Source organism: Berghia stephanieae, chromosome 2 (assembly GCF_034508935.2).
Source record: "Berghia stephanieae isolate SIO BIC M18660-M18661 chromosome 2, UCSD_Bste_1.3, whole genome shotgun sequence".
NCBI classification, from domain to species: Eukaryota; Metazoa; Mollusca; class Gastropoda; order Nudibranchia; family Aeolidiidae; genus Berghia; species Berghia stephanieae.
Genome location: NC_088361.1, coordinates 46123643 through 46142772, shown reverse-complemented (window position 1 = coordinate 46142772; position 19130 = coordinate 46123643). Strand labels below are relative to the sequence as shown.

Genomic DNA, 19130 nt, shown 5'->3' with positions numbered 1-19130 from the left:
CCGGAGTCCTGGCTGGGAGGGAAACAGTCAAATGCATGGTTATTATTTTGGGAGATGATATTTTTTTCCTTGTAAATCATCTCTCTGTTATGTATTATTATATTTGTTATTTTAAATGTATATAATGTAAGCATTTGAGTGTATTCCTCTTTGTTGGATTTTGTGCTTGTGTCCGGATGAGACTTATAGGTGATCTTAAACTAAGTACATTGGTGGTATGCTCTTGGAATCTACATCTGATCCCTATTTGTTCCCAGTTCCCCTTTGTCTTACTTTCTCTTGGCTGCTTTAATTGTAATTCTAGAACTTTTTACTATCCCATTTTCTTCCTTTTTACTGGCGCTGATATAACCTAAATGTCTTGCGAGCGCCGTAAAACCCTTAAAAACAAGCCAAAAAAACATTGTTCAGGTTGATAATTATGGCGAGGAAATCAATGTCTTTTTGTTGGCTTCGATGGTAATTTTAAGTTTGTTGTCCTGGAATATTTTAACATATTTTTTTCTTTATATAATTTCAGTCCGTCTCAATAAAATCTTCCAGAACAATAACCTTAAAATTTCCATTGAAACAACCAAAAAGACATTTGATTTCCTCAACATAACTATCAACCTAAACAACGGAAAAACTACTTTTTATTTTATTGGATGTTCATGTAAACCAATGCTGCTGTCAAATGTTCAAGTAAACCAGTGCTGCTGTCAAATGTTCATGTAAACCAGTGCTGCTGTCAAATGTTCCTTCTGTGCAGCTACAAGTATATAGGTGATTATAAGAAAAAAACACAAAACCCCAATTCACCAAAGCATATTTTAGTGGAGTAACTTAGCTCTTTATGTCATTTCCTGTCATTTTTCCAAACATATTTTTTTATCTTCTCAACAGGAGAGCGGATCATACAGCATGGGTCAGACAATTTGGCTGTAGACATCTTAATTAACCCCCAGACACAGTCCGTCAAGAACTATCTCAAGGTACCCTTTCATTGCCAGTTCAATATATTTGCTGGGGGGGGGGGTATCTTTTGACCTGCCATGGTGGGCAAGGAGGTCACTTGTTGTGCCTTCAATCCCTCTATGACTACTGTTTTCCAACTTGCTTTTTTTTTTTTTCATTGAATGAGATTACCTTGTTTTGTCCTGGCCCAATCAGAAACCTTAGCTGATGGGGAAACTGTCAATTGTATCATATTAGTTTCGGAGACGAATCCTCCCCCCCCCCCCCCCCCCCCCCCCCCCCTTGTAAATCATCTTTCCTTTATGTGCTAGTATGATTTGTAAGCATTTGAGTGTATTTTAGTTATATCCTGTGCTGGTGTCTGGATGAGACTTTTAGGTGATCTCAAACTAAGTACACTGATAGTGTGTTCTTGGAATCTACATCTGTTTCCTTCTTGAACCACTTCCCCTTTGTCTTACTTACTCTTGGGTGCTTTTAATTGTAATTCTAGAACTTTTTGCTATCCCATTTTCATCCTTTTTACTGGCGCTGATATGACCTAAATGTGTTGCAAGCGCCGTAAAACCCTTAAAAACAAAACAAAAACTACATCTGTTCCCTATTTGAACCATTCCCCTTTTCAATCTATCAATAACTTTTTTGACTATCCCATTTTCATCCTATTTGCTGCTGCTGAAATGAAAAAAAAACCCAAAAAACAATCAAAACAAAATAAAAACCCACTCAGTTTAGTTGATAATGGTTTTTTAAAATTTCATACAATATAGAGCCTGCTTTATTTATTTAAATCTTTAACTTGTGAAAGGAATGAATGGCAATTTTCATAAGATAAGAGTGTTCGAAGAGGATTGAGTTGTTCGAGTGAGTAGCTTAGTAACTGGATACATTTGAAATCCGTCTTAATTTCAATGCATTAAATCATTATGTTTCCTTTTGTATTAAATTGTAAAGATGTCTGTGTGCATTGTGAAGTAAATTTGTTATGAGATCATATTGTGGTATAAGATCCACACATTTCTATTAATGTTTATTATATTTGTTCGAGCAATGTAAATCACTAAAGATTTTCCATTTTTACTATAAAAATAATTTGTTTTTCAACCCCAAAAATTTTAATTAAACCTATTTAGATATAAAATTATAATTAAGAAGAAAAAGCCAAATAAGAATTAATGACGTACAGATTGTGTTTATTTTTCTTGTGATTTTTAGGACTGGTGGTTGGTTTGTTTATGACTTTCATGGCTTTTAAAAGTAACACAAGTGGTGATGTAGACGAATTGATGATTTATGTATCAAAAACTCTCAAGTTCACCAAAGTTGAAAATCGAACAAATTTTTTCAATTTTCTATTCATATGAACTCGAGAGAGTTAAGAATATATGGAGTCAAACATATGTTGCAAAAGAAAGCAATTCTGATTGTTATTAATGCTATTTTCATTTTGTAAAAAAAAAAAAAATGCAATTCCAGAAACTGTTAGTGGCTCCGTCTGCTGTGAAATACATCATCCATGCTGGCCATGCTTTCCAGGACAACGGAGCTTGGGTTCTCCAAGATGACACATTTGAATTCCGACACATGGCACAGGTAGAATTAATAGTTTGGTCTCTTGTCATCTCTATCATTGTTGGAATGAGAAAGTTAAGCCTAATCCGGTCATGGCGCATGTTATTAAGTTCAGAATGTGAACAAAGATTCTACTTTTTATTTATTAAAAAAAAAAATAATATTTCGCATTTTCATAATTTTGTTTCTTTCCACATGTTTTCTTCTTTTTTTATTCTTTATTTCATTTTCTTCGTCATATCTTATTTGTGCGACTATGTGGTCTTGTGGTATGACACTCACTTTAAGATCGGAAGGTCCTGGGTTCGAGCCTCGCTCGGCGCATAGTTGAGTCCTTGGAAAAGGTTCTTTACTCACATTCTCTTACCGTACTCAGGTGTAAAATGAGTACCTGGCCGTTAACAGCATTGTCTCTGAAAAAAATTTGTTTTTATCCCTTAACAGGCGTCATGTCTCGTTCTACATGTTATGTGTTGCTGTTGGTTGGGGACCCTTTGTAAAGCACTTTGAGCATGTTTAGTGGATATTGCGCTATATAAAAGCTCAAGTTAAAAAAAAAAATTGTTTTTTTTACAAAACAACCAACACAGTCTTAATATGACAATCTATATTCACTGTAGAATAAATCGTAAATAATCTATTCTGATTTTGTTTTTCTTTCTTATTGCAACCCCAGGTTTTCAAGAACATCGATGTAGAAAATGGCCTCAAACAAAACATCGAAGCCAGCCTGACCATTCACACAGTGGCTGAGAACAACTGGGGGAAAAGCATCAGCAAGGCTGACTTTACCAACTCCATACGCATTCAGTTGAATCCGCCCCAGAAGCAAGAGACGATGCACGGCATCTTACAGTTCACGGCTTACGTCGGGAGTTTTATCAAAGTCGTCCCTCTCACAAATCTTCTCCAAGCATCCGAACAGTTTGGAAATATCAGCTTCACTAGACCCACTTTGTACATCTTCCCGGGTTGTGAGGGCGACTCAGCTCTCTTTGGTGTCAATGGTTTTAATTTGTTGGTAAATGGGGGTTATAACAGGAGAGCTTGTTTTTGGGATTTTGCTCGGCATCTCGATCGTGTTGATGCCATGCTTCTTACTCATCTTGGCTCCGATAACATTTTTAGCATGAATACTGTTCTTCAAAGAAAAAATCTGGACAATATTCACCCACAGATTGGCTATCTATACTGTAATGTCCCTGAAAAGCTTTTGCAAACTTTGGTTGAGAATGATGTTGAGACAGAGGCAGAAAAAGATCCAAGTTTACTTATTAATTTGTCTTCAGAAGGAGCAAAGCTAGTTGCCATGGCAAAACGTGCTGGGATTGCACCCCATCCTTGTTTACGGGATGATAAGGCTAAAACCGTGGATCCCATCAATCTGTACCACAAGCTTGGACACGGATCCCTGGATATGTATGCGTTGAATCCAACCTCAGACAGCAAAGAGTTGAAAGAGTTTTATCAACAATGGATTAAACAAGGTGCCAGTCTGGGTACAAACGGGCCATTTCCAAGTCAGAATGCTCTCTCAGTTTGTAGTCTGTTGGTGTGGAAGCCATACAATCTGAATGACAAAATAGTACGTGTTCTTTTTCCAGGTAATGCCCCGCAACATAAAATTGCTGAAGGATTAGAGAAGATCAAAACCTTTGATTTTTTGAAGCATGCATCATGCACTGGAAGAGATCTGTTGAAACCTGTGGCAGTAAAGAAAGCGAGACCAGCCAGCAGTTCAACAACATCACGCACAACCTCCAGGACCACTGCCTCAAGAATGGATTCCAGAACTAAAACTGATCCTAAAAGTTCAAGAACTGATGCAAAATCCTCTTTATCCTCACCAACCAAGACATTGAGGTCCTCCAAAGAAAGAGATGACTTGACCAAAAGATTATCGAAACCCAAGGAAGTCAAAGAAGTTAAACCTTCACGACCAGGTTCTGCTGCATCTACTGCCTCAGCCAAATCAAGCACACCAGTCAAGAAGGCAACAAGTCCAAGAAAATCTCTCTCGCCCTCTAAGTCACCATCCCCTCCTAAAACGTCTCCTGTGAAAACAGCTCCTTCACCTTCTAAATCTGCACCCAAATCTCCGGCAAAATCTCCATCTCCACCACGAGTTGCAACTTCTAAAGAGCAAACACCAGAACATGTAAAAGCAGAAAAGACTCCCGAATCTGTTAAGCCAGAAATAACCCAACAACCTGCAAAGATATCCAATGAGCTTATTGACCATGTAGAGGAAATTCCAGCTGCTGTTCCAGAACCATCTTTGAGCAATACTGATCAAGAAAAGCTGAAACCAGAGGCAGAGCAAACAGAGGCTTTGAGAAATGGATTGACAGAGCCCAAGGAGGCATGGGTGAATGACGGGGAGCAAGGGAATTTGATGACGTCTGCCAATGGTCTAAAGGCTGGCCTGATTGGGAACAGTGGGAGTATGATTGATAATGACGATGAGGAAATCAAACCACAAGCTCTGCCTGATCCTCCTATCGTAGATGTTGGATTCAAAAAGGAAGAAACATTCCATAAGGGGGAGGTGAGAGAGAAGGGAGATTTTGATTTTGACAAAGACAATTCATACTCGATGAAAATGGATTCAGCTTCCAGTTTTGTCTTTTCCAATGACGAAGACTACAGCACTGATAGAGTCTCTCTAGAACAGAATATCCAATACGGTATCAGTAATGGCAGTTCAAAGCGGGCCATGGGGGGAATTCAGGAAGTAGACGAAGAGGAGAATGAAGATGGACTCGCCCTCTCCCATGGATCTACCGTGGCAAAGGACGAAATGAATATGAATAAAAATGTGGATAATTCTCGTCTTTATTCATTTGATGAGAACATCAGCGATGGTGAGATGATTCAAAAGGATGAAACAGAGACCTTGGAAAAAAATTCAAAACCTACTTATGCAGAGGACCAAACCTTTGATCCCCTCGCCCAATGGGGTCAACCTATGGGTCTTCCTGCTCCTCCTCCCCCAGACACCAGAAGGAGTGTAACAAGTCCTACAAAATCTTCAGCGTCACGTATGGCTGTTGATACCAAGACATCCAGAACATCAACAGCCAGAAGTACGACATCAAAATCGAGCACACTACGCCCGAGCTCTGGGGCAACATCTGCCAGGAAAACCACATCCAGTCGTTCATCTCCACCAGCAGCCAAAATTCCACCTCTTCCTCCAGTGACCCCATTCTATGTCGATCTGACCTACATCCCCAACCACGGTGACACACTCTACTGCGACATTGAATTTTTCAAGCGGGTCAGGGCAAGATATTATGTTTTGAGTTCACTGGCTCCGAATCCAAAAGTTTTAGATTGCTTGATGCAGGGTAAAGCCACATGGGAACAGGATGATCTGGAAGTAACGATTATTCCTACTTACGACAACGAAACACTTCGACATTGGATAGGCTTGAACAAAGAAAAACTGCAAGAACTGCATATTGATATGACCCCAGCTGTCAGCCGATGCACCATCCAACTTCAGGACTTGGAGACAAGTTTACCTGCCTACAGACTTGAAGTCTGATTTTGTTGTATCAGAAAATTTGTATTGGATTTTTTTTTTCTGTCTCTGAAACGTCTCTTAATAAGAAAACTTATGATTTTGGCTCTAGGTGTCAATATCAAATATCCAATAATTTCAAGCTCTCTTTTTGAATTGTAACTAAAAGTTTGGAAATATTAGTGGAACAAACGGACTTTGAAAAGAGACATGCTCTTTATTGAAATATATTATCTGCAGTTTGTTTCACTCTCTGATAAACTTTAGTGATGTGTTGACAGCTGGTTTTGTTTGGAATGAAAATATCTTTTCAGCTTGATGCCATGTTGTTATTTAGGTGCTTCTTGTTTCTTAATCAGAAATCATGTAAACTTAATTTTTATTTTGATATGGTGCCCCGCGGCTAACAATGGTTCTATCTGGATAAAATTCATTATAATGCTTGAGACCTTAGTTACAGATTAGAATGTTTTGTTATTCTCATGTAAAATTACTTATTGTTGTTTGTGGATGTTGCTTTGACTGGAAACATACAGGTAAAGGAGATGCTGGAATACACGGAAAATTGTATTATTTTGGGAGATTGTAATTTCCAGCGAGAATTATTGGGATCAAATAATCATCTGATAATATATTCTTGAGCTTTGTTGGCTAATTTCTGTCAGCAGAGACTAATATTGTCTTCAAAGGTGAACTCTTAAAGCTTGCATAGTGTTTGTGTATTATGTATTTCCCAAAAAATCAGTTACGTCTATATTTCCATAAGCATCTCTTTCATTTAAGTAAATGATACTGGGTGGGGATCCTGACCTCCCATAGTGGGCAGGGAGGTACATGCTGTGTCTTCTATCCCCCCATACCCGTTTCCCAATTGTTTCCTGTCATTGTCTTGGAATGAGATTACTTAGTTTTGTCCTGATCCTTGCCGGAGCTCCTTGGCTGGGAGGGAAACAGTCGAATGTATAGTTATAGTTTTCGGAGATGATATTTTTTTCCTTGTAAATCATCTCTCTGTTATGCATTGTATTATGTTGAGTTTACATATTATATTAAATGATTGGTAAACATTTGAGTGTATTCCTCTTAGATGGGACCTGTGCTTGTGTCTGGATGAGACTTTTAGGTGATCTCAAACTAAGTGCATTGGTGGTCTGCTCTTGGAATCTACATCTGATCCCTATTTGTTCCCAGTTCCCCTATGTCTTACTTTTTCTTGGGTGCTTTTATTGTAATTCTATAACTTTTTACTATCCCATTTTCTTCCTTTTTACTGGCGCTGATATAACCTAAATGTGTTGCAAGCACCGTAAAACCCTTAAAAACAAAAACAAACAAGTAAATGATAGAAACATTCATTGCAGAAAGTTATGGACTGCCATTTTAAAAAATGAAAGTAAAAATCTATGTTCTTTGTTTTGCAATTCGCAAACACTTTGTACAAACTTTAAAAAATGAAATATCCTTTATTCATCCCATAGGGGAAATTTGTCTCTAGGGTTGATTCCAAGGGAAAACTGGAACAACCCAGGCGTCAGCCACAGTGCAGCGCCGCAAATTGAGCTAGGGCGAGGAGACTAGCTGAAGACTAGTGGGTGATTGAACTCGATACCTTTCAGGTACGAAGCAAAGACTGTACTACTGAGCCACGCTAGGAGGATGGGCTGATAAACAAGTACTGTTTTTTTTATATAACTCGTTTGTTTTTGAAAGCAGATGCATAAATCATAAAACCAAAAAAAGCTTAGAATTTTAGAGACAAACCTCACACTTTAATCAGTGGTATAGAGTAGGGAACAACACAATTATTTTTCTTTCCACCCCAGACCACCAATAACGTGGAACAGTAACTTGTTGTTCTTAATTATTAGATATATGCCAAAGGGGCATCACAAAAGCTAAGTATTCAAACATGATTATTTGATAAATTAATCAAATTATGTAAATGAATGTCTTATAAATTCAGGTGATCGATTTTGTGTCATGAAATCCTTGCTAAGATAGATATATAACTTGAAATGGGGAAATGGATCATTATGCAGACCTGCTAAGTGCTACGAAAAATTAGTAGAATTACGAAATTTTGACTCGAATTTCAGAACTTCAGGAACATTTCTATAGTCAATAAAACTTATTGAAAATATAAGTTGATGCCAGAGTGAATAATTATAGGGATTTTGGAGTGATATTTAATCATTATGAGGGACTACAATTTTTATCTCCTAAAAATGACGAATTTTTAGATTTTTAAGTTGGCAGGCCTGATAATGTGGTGATTTTGATCAAGTATTAAAAAATAATGGAGCTTTTATATAGCGCAATATCCTCTAAAAGTGCACAAAGCACTTTACAAGGGGTCCCTGACCAACAGCAACATTTAACATGGAGGACGGGACATGACGCCTTTTAGACGAGATTACAAATTTTTGTCAGACAGAGACAACGCTGTTAATGGCCAGGTATACTCATTTTATACCTGAGTACAATGAGAGAATGTGAGTAAAGAGCCTTTTCCAATGACTCAGTTATGCGCTGAGTAAGGCTCGAACCCAGGACCTTCTGATCTAAAAGCAGGTGTCATACCACAAGACCACATTGCCGCACAAACACCCTACAATGATTGTAAGACAAATATGTCAAACTCATCTTGAATAGTGGAAATGTTTTCCTTTCATTTTATTTTATGAATTCACTGCAGACCCACAGCTTGAGGATGTTGTGGTTTTGTGTTATTTATACTTATTGACTTCTTCAATTTGTTATCGTTGTTTTGGGTTCAGTGGCTTAAAAACTCATTCAAGAGTATTGTCAAATATAGTTGCTAAGTATTATGCACTGATTGCTCACTATTTGAATTTCATTGTTTATTTTATATGAAATCTACACACAAGATAAAACAAACCAGTTCACAAATTATAACAATATTTATCTTATCTTCTCTATGCTAAGGAAAATAAAACACTGTTATTGTTTAGTTGTGCCATACATTTTGAACAAGCATTTAAAATAATTGATTGGGTGGGGTCTTTTGACCTCCTGTGGTGGGCAGGAGGTCACTTGCTGTGCCTTCTATCCTCCTATATCTGTTTTCTGACTTGCTCTGTGTCCTTGGCTGGGAGGGAATCAGTCAAATGTATAGTGTTAATTTTGGGAGGCAACATTTTTTTCCCCTTATAAATCATCTGTTATGTACTGATATTTATATTTTTGTTATGAACATATCTTGTAAACATTGGAGTGTGTTCCTCTTAGTTGGATCCTCCACTGGTGTCTGGGTGAGATTTTAGGTGATCTCAAACTCAGTACACTTATAGTGTGCTCTTGGAATCTACATCTGTTCCCTGTTTGAACCATTTCCCTTAGTTTTACTTTTTCTTGGGTATTTTAATTTGTAATTCTAGAATTCTTTGACTATCCCATTTTCTTCACTTTTACTGGTGCTGATATGACCTAAATGTGTCTCAAGCGCTGTAAAAACCCTTAAAAATAAGCGAAAATATAAAATAATTGAATAGAATAACGATATGTAGTCAGTATTGTTTTACAGTCTTGTATTAACTGCCATTATAGGGTACAATTAAAAGTTTTCCCCTTCTGGTGAAGAAAAAAAATGTACAAACTCAATAATTTTCCCTTTTACAAAAAACAAAAAACAAACAAATTAAAAGCAAACAACTTGATTCAGATTGAGTATTGAAAATAACCAAAATGTAGGCAACCTAATCTAGGTAAAATTTTGATGTATAATTTTATGGCAGTCAAAATCATTCATAACTTTGCTAATCGTGTTCTGTTATAAACAAAGAATTGTTTACGTTGTTGTTTAGACTATTAGCTGAGTTTATTTCTGTAACACTTCCACTTCTATGCTTTTATGACAAACTCACAAAATGAATGGACAAAAAAATTCACTTATCTACACTAGATACGCAATTTACATTTCTTTACAACTTTATTTTAAATGAGGCTTTGGTTGTCGTTTTTTCTCTTTTTCTTTTTGGTTATGTCAGTGCTTTTAGGAGGGTATTTTTTAAATTTCAGGCTAGTTGAACATTCCAATTCACCGAACAAGTACCTGCTTCTCCCAAACTTCAACTATAATCGTTTCAGTTCCAAACATAATGTAGTGTATGATCCATAGAACACTCAATGAGACGATTTAGTTTCCTAAGAAAGTGAATGGGAACAGTACAGACAGTGGACGTTTTGGGTACAAACCCTTCGTCAGCGCAACAATAAACAAAGGAATATTGAATACGAATAAAATAAAATATAGAGCACTACAATTTTGACTATATTTTATTTTATTTGTTTTAAATGTTCTCTATGGTCATTGTTTTGCTGACGAAGGGTTTGTACCAAAAACGTCTATTGTTTGTACTGTTCCCTTTCAAAGCCTTTCCATTTTCACCTATCGTTAGTGTTTTCACGATCCCAGGCTTCATGCAGCCCCCACCGCTCTCTAAAGAAAGTGAATATGAAGTTAATAATAATGGACAATCACTCTGGTATGTCAAACAAACAATATATTGTTATTAACTAATTAATTAAGTATTAAATATCCGTTATTGTTGCAGTTTTGTAGTATTCTTATATCAGATTGTATCATTTTTTGTTACTTTTGTATGACTCTCATTGGGAGGTTTATTTGGAAAATTAATATATATCTATGTATTCTTTTCATTGAATAGTTATTTCATTTAAAAATACTGTCTTTTATATACAGGGTTAATGAATTTAAATTTTGTAGTGAAATACTTCAGGTTCAAGTTTTTTGGGGTTTTTTTAGGGGGGGGGGGGGGGGGGGGGGGGGGGGTTATATGTGTTTGTCTTTCCCTATATCTTCAGATTCCATTTTACCCTCAAATTACTGCCAGTGGGTGGGGTTCCCTAATGGACAGGGAGGTACTTGTGTCTTCTATCCCCCTGTATCTGTTTTCCAACTTTCTTTCTGTCTTTGTTTTGGCTTTGTCCTGGCCCTGGCCGGATACCATGGCTGAGAGGGAAACGGCCAAATGTATATTTAATTTTGGGAGATGATATTTTTTTCCTTGTAAATCATCTCTATGTTATGCACAATATCATGTTTTGTTTACGTAGTATATATGATTTGAAAACATTTGAGTGTATTCCTCTTAGTGGGGACCTGTGCTTGTGTCTGAATGAGACCTGTAGGTGATCTCAAACTAAGTACTTTGATAGTGTGCTCTTGGAATCTACATCTGTTTTTCCTAGTTGAACCAATTCTCCTTTGTCTTATCTTTTCTTGAGTGCTTTAATTGTAATTCTATAACTTATTACCATCCCATTTTATTCCTTTTTACTGGCACTGATATGACCTTAATGTGTTGCAAGCGCCATAAAACTCTTAAAAACGAAACATCAAAGGCCATCTTTATAATTTGGTCTTAGTATTAAATAGATATTGAACTTTATGATGTAAAGATCAAGGAATAAAGGAAATACTTTGACGCTCACTCAGAGAATTTTAGAATTGCTAATTTTAACCCAATTTTTCTTTATCAATTTATATTAATAATCGCCTCTGACTTCATTTTGGAGAAGATTTGACGCTATGTTGATCTTTTATGTTTAAATTATCATTAACACCATCACAACCACCTCGCAATTAACCCTTTTAAAGCTGCCGTGATTATCTTCATCATATCATCATCGCCATTATTATTATTATTATTATTGTTATTATTTATTATTATTATTATTATTATTATTATTATTATTATTATTATTATTATTATTATTATTATTATTATTATTATTATTTTTATTGTCATAATAATAATAATAATAATTATTATTATTTTTATTATTATTATTATTATTATTATTATTATTATTATTATTATTATTATTATTATTATTATTATTATTATTATTATTATTATTATTATCATTGTAGATATTCCAATTATCACCATGGTCATTATTTACTTGCTTACTGTTGACAAAACAAACTGGTTACAAATTAGTATATTATATATAGTAGATTTATTTTTGTTTTGAATTTAATTTCTCTGAGCCATTATTCAGTTTTGTGATATTTACAATTATACTTAAAAGTTAAAATTGTTTTACTCAGTTTTATTATATTTAATATATATAAATATATATTGTTTCTAAGTCACTTTGCAAGCTGTCTACGAAAATGTTCTTCTTTAATTTCAATGATCAAATTGTGATTGCTATAGTTTTTCAAACTAAAATTTCTTCTCTATTTATTCCCATTCAGGGAACTCACTTTAAATGTTTATGTCATCTGTTGCTTTCTGGGTGGGGATCCTGACCTCCCATAGTGGGCAGGGAGGTACATGCTGTGTCTTCTACCCCCCATACCCGTTTCCCAATTGTTTCCTGTCATTGTCTTGGAATGAGATTACTTAGTTTTGTCCTGATCCTTGCCGGAGCTCCTTGGCAGGGAGGGAAACAGTCGAATGTATAGTTATAGTTTTGGGAAATGATATTTTTTTCCTTGTAAATCATCTCTCTGTTATGCATTGTATTATGTTGAGTTTACATATTATATTATATGATTGGTAAACATTTGAGTGTATTCCTCTTAGTTGGGACCTGTGCTTGTGTCTGGATGAGACTTTTAGGTGATCTCAAACTAAGTACATTGGTAGTGTGATCTTGGAATCTACATCTGATCCCTATTTGTTCCCAGTTCCCCTATGTCTTACTTTTTCTTGGGTGCTTTAATTGTAATTCTATAACTTTTTACTATCCCATTTTCTTCCTTTTTACTGGCGCTGATATAACCTAAATGTGTTGCAAGCGCCGTAAAACCCTTAAAAACAAAAACAAAACAAACATCTGTTGCTTTAAAAATAAAAATGCCCCAAGCGTTTTTTGAATGTTAATATTTCAAACAGACAATGGCTGCATATTGATGTTGTCACCTACAATGCTGGATGGGGCTCCTGACCTCCCATAGTGGGCAGGGAGGCACTTACTGTGTATTCTATCCCCCTGTATCTGTTTTCCAACATGATTTCTGTCTTTGTCTTGAGATGAGATTACTTGGTTTTGTCCTGGGCCTGGCCTGATACCTTGGCTGGGAAGGAAACAGTGGAATGTATATTTATAGTTTTGGGAGATTATATTTTTTTCTCTTGTAAATCATCTCTCCATTATGCACGGTATTATGCTGGATGGGGTTCCTACCTCCCATAGCGGGCAGGGAGGTACTTGCTGTGTCTTTTATCCCCTCTTATCTGTTTTCCAATTGCTTTCTGTCTTATTCTTGGAATGAGATTGTTTGGTTTTGTCCTGATCTTGGTCAGAGTCCTTGGCTGAGAGGGAAACAGTCGAATGTATAGTTATAGTTTTGGGAGATGATATTTTTTTCCTTGTAAATCATCTCTCTGTTGTTATGCATTGTATTATGTTTAGTTTACAAATTATATTATATGATTGGTAAACATTTGAGTGTATTCCTCTTAGTTGGGACCTGTGATTGTGTCTGGATGAGACTTTTAGTGATCTCAAACTCAGTACTTTGATAGTGTGCTTTTGGAATCTACACCTGTTTCTTTTTTTAACCAATTCCCCTTTTTCTTCTCTTTTCTCGGATGCTTTATTGTAATTCTATAACTTTTTACTATCCCATTTTCTTTCTTTTTTACTGGCGCTGATATGACCTTAATGTGTTGCTAGCGCCGTAAAACCCTTAAAAACAAAAACAACAACACGGTATTATGCTTTGTTTACGTATTATATATGATTTGTAAACATTTGAGTTTATTCCTCTTATATTGGGGACCTGTGCTTATGTAAGACATTTAGGTGATCTCAATCTAAGTACTTTGATATTGTGCTCTTGGAATCTACATCTGTTTTCTATTTGAACCAATTACCCGTTATCTTACCTTTTCTTGAGTGCTTTAATTGTGATTCTAGAACTTTTTACTATCCCATTTTCTTCCTTTTTACTGGCGCTGATATGACCTAAATGTGTTGCAAGCGCCGTAAAACCATTAAAAACAAACAAAACTGGATTCATACTTGGCACATTCTTGGATTCCTCTTGTACTGAATACATTTCTGAATTACGGAACCATTTGCCTTACTTTGTCTAAAACATGATTTAGCATTGAGAAAGTCCCCGTTTTCTTATAATATATAATATAGTCGCAAGTGTAGCTAGATAGCTTGTGCCACATAAACACGTTGGTGTTATTAAAGAACTCAATCATTTTCATTGCTTTTTTTTTTTTGTTACTTTTGTTTGTGTGTGTAAGGGGGGGGGGATCACTTTATTTTTAACCCAAAAACATAAGATTTAAAAGTGTCGTTAAAAACAAACATTTCATGCTTTGAAAGTGCAACACTACGAATGTCCTCAACCGTTTATTTTGACCATAGTGGGCAGGGAGACACTTACTGTGTTTCCAACATGCTTTCTGTCTTTGTCTTGGAATGAGATCACTTGGTTTTGTCCTGGCCGTAGCAGGATACCCTGGCTGGGAGGGAAGCAGTCAAATGTAGAGTTTTGGGAGATGATATTTTTTGTCTTGTAAATGATCTCTCTGTTACGCATTGTATTATTATTTACATATGATTTGTAAACATTTTAATGTATTCCTATTAGTGGGGACCTGTGCTTGTGTCAGAATGAGACATTTAGGTGATCTCAAACTAAGTACACTGATGGTCTGCTCTTGGAATCTACATCTGTTTCCTATTTGAACCAATTCCCCTTTGTTTCACTTTTTCTTGGGTGCTTCAATTGTAATTCTAGAGCTCTTTTACTATCCCAGTTATCTCCTTTTTACTGGCGCTGATATGACCTAAATGTGTTACAAGCGCCGTGAAACCCTTAAAAACAAAAAACAAAAAACGACTTGCTGTGTCTTCTATTCCCCATTGCTGTCTGTCTGTCTTTGTTCTGGTTGTGTCCGTGTAGCCGTTATTTATGTTATATGTTATGTCACATTTTCCATATAGTACTCAGGTGATAATTTCAGCACATTTAGTGACTATATATATTGTTCTCCTCAGCTTGTCAACTCCTTGTCAAATATTCCTATGAAGCAATCTATACGTATTTTTCTTGCAGCTTTTCATTGCCCTGTACGCTTCACGATGCTACTTACTCATAATTAAGTTAACACTTTGATTTTTGCTTACTTCTAGTCACTGGTTCGAAAACAAAATATTCAAATTGTTAAAGTACATTTTCAACACCAAGATGAATCTGCTTTACTTTGATATGGGTATGATAATATTGATGAAGGTAATTAGTAAATAAAGTATGTCGAAATGGTGTGTTGCATGATCGTCGGTTGCAATAAAAAAAAAAACCCAATAACTCGGAAAGCAATTCTTAACTTCGCAAAGTCCCAGGTTTGAAAATGTTTGCCAAGATGAGGGTCATTGGTCATGAATCATGTCCTGGGTGAGGTTCATGACCTCCCACAGTGGGCAGGGAGGTACATACTGTGTCTTCTGTCCCCCTATATCTGTTTTCCAACCTGCTTTCTGTCTTTGTCTTGTAATAATATTACTTGGTTTTGTCCTGCCCTGGCCAGAGAGGGAAAAGTCAAATGTATAGTAAAAGAGCTTTGGTAGATGATATTTTTTACCTTGTAAATCATCTCTCTGTTATGTATTGTTATTTTTTTTATTTTTAACATATGATTTGTAAACATGTGTACTCCTCTTGCGCTGGTGTCTGGGTGAGACTTTTAGGAGATCTCAAACTACGTACGCTGATGGTTGTGCTCTTGGAATTTACATCTGTTTCCTATCTGAACCAATTCCCCTTTGTCTTACCTTCGCTTATGTGCTTTACTTGTAATTCTAGAACTTTTTACTATCCCATTGTCTTCCCTTTCACTGGCGCTGATATGACCTAAATGTGTTGCAAGCGTTGTAAAACCCTTTAAAACAAACAAACAAACAATATTTCTAAATAACTTGTTTTTGCGACAACAATTTTAAGAGCGACTATATTTAACGGCCACCTGAATATCTCAACATCATGAAACTACCGTCAACTAGGGTAACTTTGCCTTAAGGGGTAACTTTGCCTCTGTAAATTTGAGCATTTTGAGTCGTCTCAACTTTGTTGTAGTTGTTATCCTGGTTAAATGACTGAACTTTTTATCAAAGGAAATAATGACCACAAAACTAAATGTACTCTAATTGGTCCAAAATTCAAGAGGCAAAGTTACCCCAGTTGACGGTACCTTGATAGAAAACCTGAAATTATAGAAAATAAAGCAAAATACAAAGTCTACACTAAATTATGAACAAGAGTATATTTCAATATCCCCCACCCCACCCCCTCTTGTGTATTTGAGCCATAATATAATATATTATATAAACGTAATATAATATTCATTATGTGTTGGAAGTTCTAATTTTTATTTCCCTGACCTTTTCTCCTGTTCTTGTATAATTTAAAATGATTGTTGATTTTTTTTTACTGTTTGTCTGGGCCATACCTTGTCTTGAATCTTTTGTTGAGAGGGAATCAGTCTTTGGGACTCTAAAATGGTTACAGGATGGGTACATGAATACATAGACACGTTGTTCTTGGATCTACCTCTAATCTCTGTTGCTGGGTGGGGTTCCCGACCTCACATAGTGGGCAGGGAGGTACTTGCTATGTCTTCTATCCCCCGTCTGTTTTCCAATTGCTTTCTGTCATTGTCTTGGGATAAGATTACTTGGTTTTGTCCTGGCCCTGACCGGATACCCTGGCTGAGAGGGAAACAGTCAAATGTTTAATTCGTTTTGGGAGATGATATTTTTTCCCTTGTAAATCATCTCTCTGTTATGTATTGTTATTTTGTGTGTTTTATTCTTTTCATATGAATTGTAAACATTTGAGTGTATTCCTTTTAGTGGGGACTTGTGCTGGTGTCTGGGTGAGACTTTTAGGTGATCTCAAACTAAGTACACTGATAGTAAACTGTTAACGGCCAGGTATTCATTTTCCATCTGATAACGATGACTGGGTGGGGTTCCTGGCCTCCCGTAGTGGGTATGGTGGCACTTACTGTGTCTTCTATCCCCTTATAACTGTTTTCCAATTTGCTTTTCTGTCTTTGTCTTGGAATGAGATTCCTAGTTTTTGCCCTGGGCGTTGTGTTTGGCTGGGATAGAAACAGTCGATTGCATAGTGATTGTTTTGGGAGATGAAAGTTTTTCCTTGTAAATCATCCCTCTGATATGTATTGTTTGTTATTTTGAATGTATAATGTAAGTATTTGAGTGTATTCCTCTTAGTGGGATCTTGTGCTGGTGTATGTGTGAGACTTTAAGGTGATCTCAAACTGAGTACAATGATGGTGTGCTCTTGGAATCTACATCTTTTCCCTATTTGAACTAATTCCCTTTTTTCTTACTTTTTCCTGAAGTTCTTTTTATTCTACCTCTAGAATGTTTTTACTATCCAATTTCCTTCCTTTTTACTGGCGCTGATATAACCTAAATGTGTTGCAAACGCCGTAAAACCCTTAAAAACAAACGACAAAAACAAATGATTACGATGAGAGAATATGAGTAAAGAGCCTTTTCCTAGGACTCAATTCTGGGTGGGGATCCTGACCTCCCACAGCGGGCAGGGAGGTACATACTGTGTCTTCTATCCCCATATATCTGTTTTCCAACATGCTTTCTGTCTTTGTCTTGGAATGAAATTACTTGTTTTTTTTTCCTGGTGCTGGCCAGAGTCCTGGCTGGGAGGGAGTCAAATGTATAGTTATTGTTTTGTGAGGTGATATTTTTTTCCTTGTAAATCTGTTATTTATTGTATTAAGTTTAGTTTGCATATTATATTATATAATTTGTAAACATTTGAGTGTATTCCTCTAAGTTTGGGCGTGTGCTTGTGTCTGGATGAGACTTTTAGGTGATCTCAAACTAAGTACTTTGACGGTGTGCTCTTGGAATCTACATCTGTTCCCTATCAAATTGAACCAATTCCCCTTTGTCTCACCTTTTCTTTTGTGCTTTAATTGTAATTCTAGAACTTTTTACTATCCCATTCTCTTCCTTTTTACTGGCGCTGATATGACCTTAATGTGTTGCAAGTGCCGTAAAACCCGTAAAAACAAAAACAAAACATAGGACTCAATTATACACTGCTCAGAGCGGGTCTCAAACCCTGGACCTTCCGATCCAAAGAGGCAAGTCAACCACTAGAGCACATATCTACACAAAAGATCGTTATAAAAATGATGCTGTGTCAGAAATGGTAGCGATGTGTAAATTTGATGATGTGGCATAACAATGATGGTGATGAGAATGACTACAATGGGCTGAATCAATATGCGAGTTCTGGGTGGGGTTCCTGACCTCCCATAGTGGGCAGGGAGGTACTCGTTGTGTCTTCTATCCCCCTATATCCATTATCCAACTTGCTTTCTTTCTTTGTCTTGGAATGGGATTACTTTGTTTTGTCTGGGTGGGGATCCTGACCTCCCATAGTGGGCAGGGAGGTACATGCTGTGTCTTCTATCCCCCCATACCCGTTTTCCAATTGTCTCCTGTCATTGTCTTGGAATGAGATTACTTGGTTTTCTCCTGACCCTGGCTGGGAGGGAAACAGTCGAATGTATAGTTGTAGTTTTGGGAGATGATATTTTTTTTCCTTGTAAATCATCTCTCTGTTATGCATTGTATTATGTTTCGTTTACATATTATATGATTGGTAAACATTTGAGTGTATTCCTGTTAGTTGGGACCTGTGCTTGTGTCTGGATGAGACTTTTAGGTGATCTCAAACTAAGTACTTTGGCGGTGTGCTCTTGGAATCTACATCTGTTCCCTATTTGAACCAATTCCCCTTTGTCTTACCTTTTCTTTTGTGCTTTAATTGTAATTCTAGAACTTTTTACTATCCAATTTTCTTCCTTTTTACTGGCGCTGATATGACCTTAATGTGTTGCAAGCGCCGTAAAACCCTTAAAAACAAAAAACAAAAAACAAACTTTGTTTTGTCCAGATACCCTGGCTGGGAGGGAAACAGTCAAATATATAGTTATGAGTTTTGGGAGATGATATTTTTTTCCTTGTAAATCATCTCTCTGTTTTGCACTGTACTGTT

At 36.3% G+C, this 19130-nt stretch overlaps 1 protein-coding gene across 2 annotated transcripts in view; it reads left to right on the top strand.

Annotated features, from left to right (window-relative positions):
• Window positions 1-18743, top strand: part of LOC144964999 (uncharacterized) — a 28549-nt gene extending 9806 nt beyond the window's left edge. For both annotated transcript variants that reach the window (XM_078899842.1, XM_078899841.1), the window contains 3 exons: window positions 886-974; window positions 2434-2550; window positions 3206-18743. In XM_078899842.1, the coding sequence (XP_078755968.1) occupies window positions 886-974; window positions 2434-2550; window positions 3206-6079 (3080 nt within the window). In that variant the 3' untranslated portion in view covers window positions 6080-18743. The remainder of the gene's footprint in view (window positions 1-885; window positions 975-2433; window positions 2551-3205) is intronic.
• The last annotated feature ends 387 nt before the right edge of the window (window positions 18744-19130 follow it).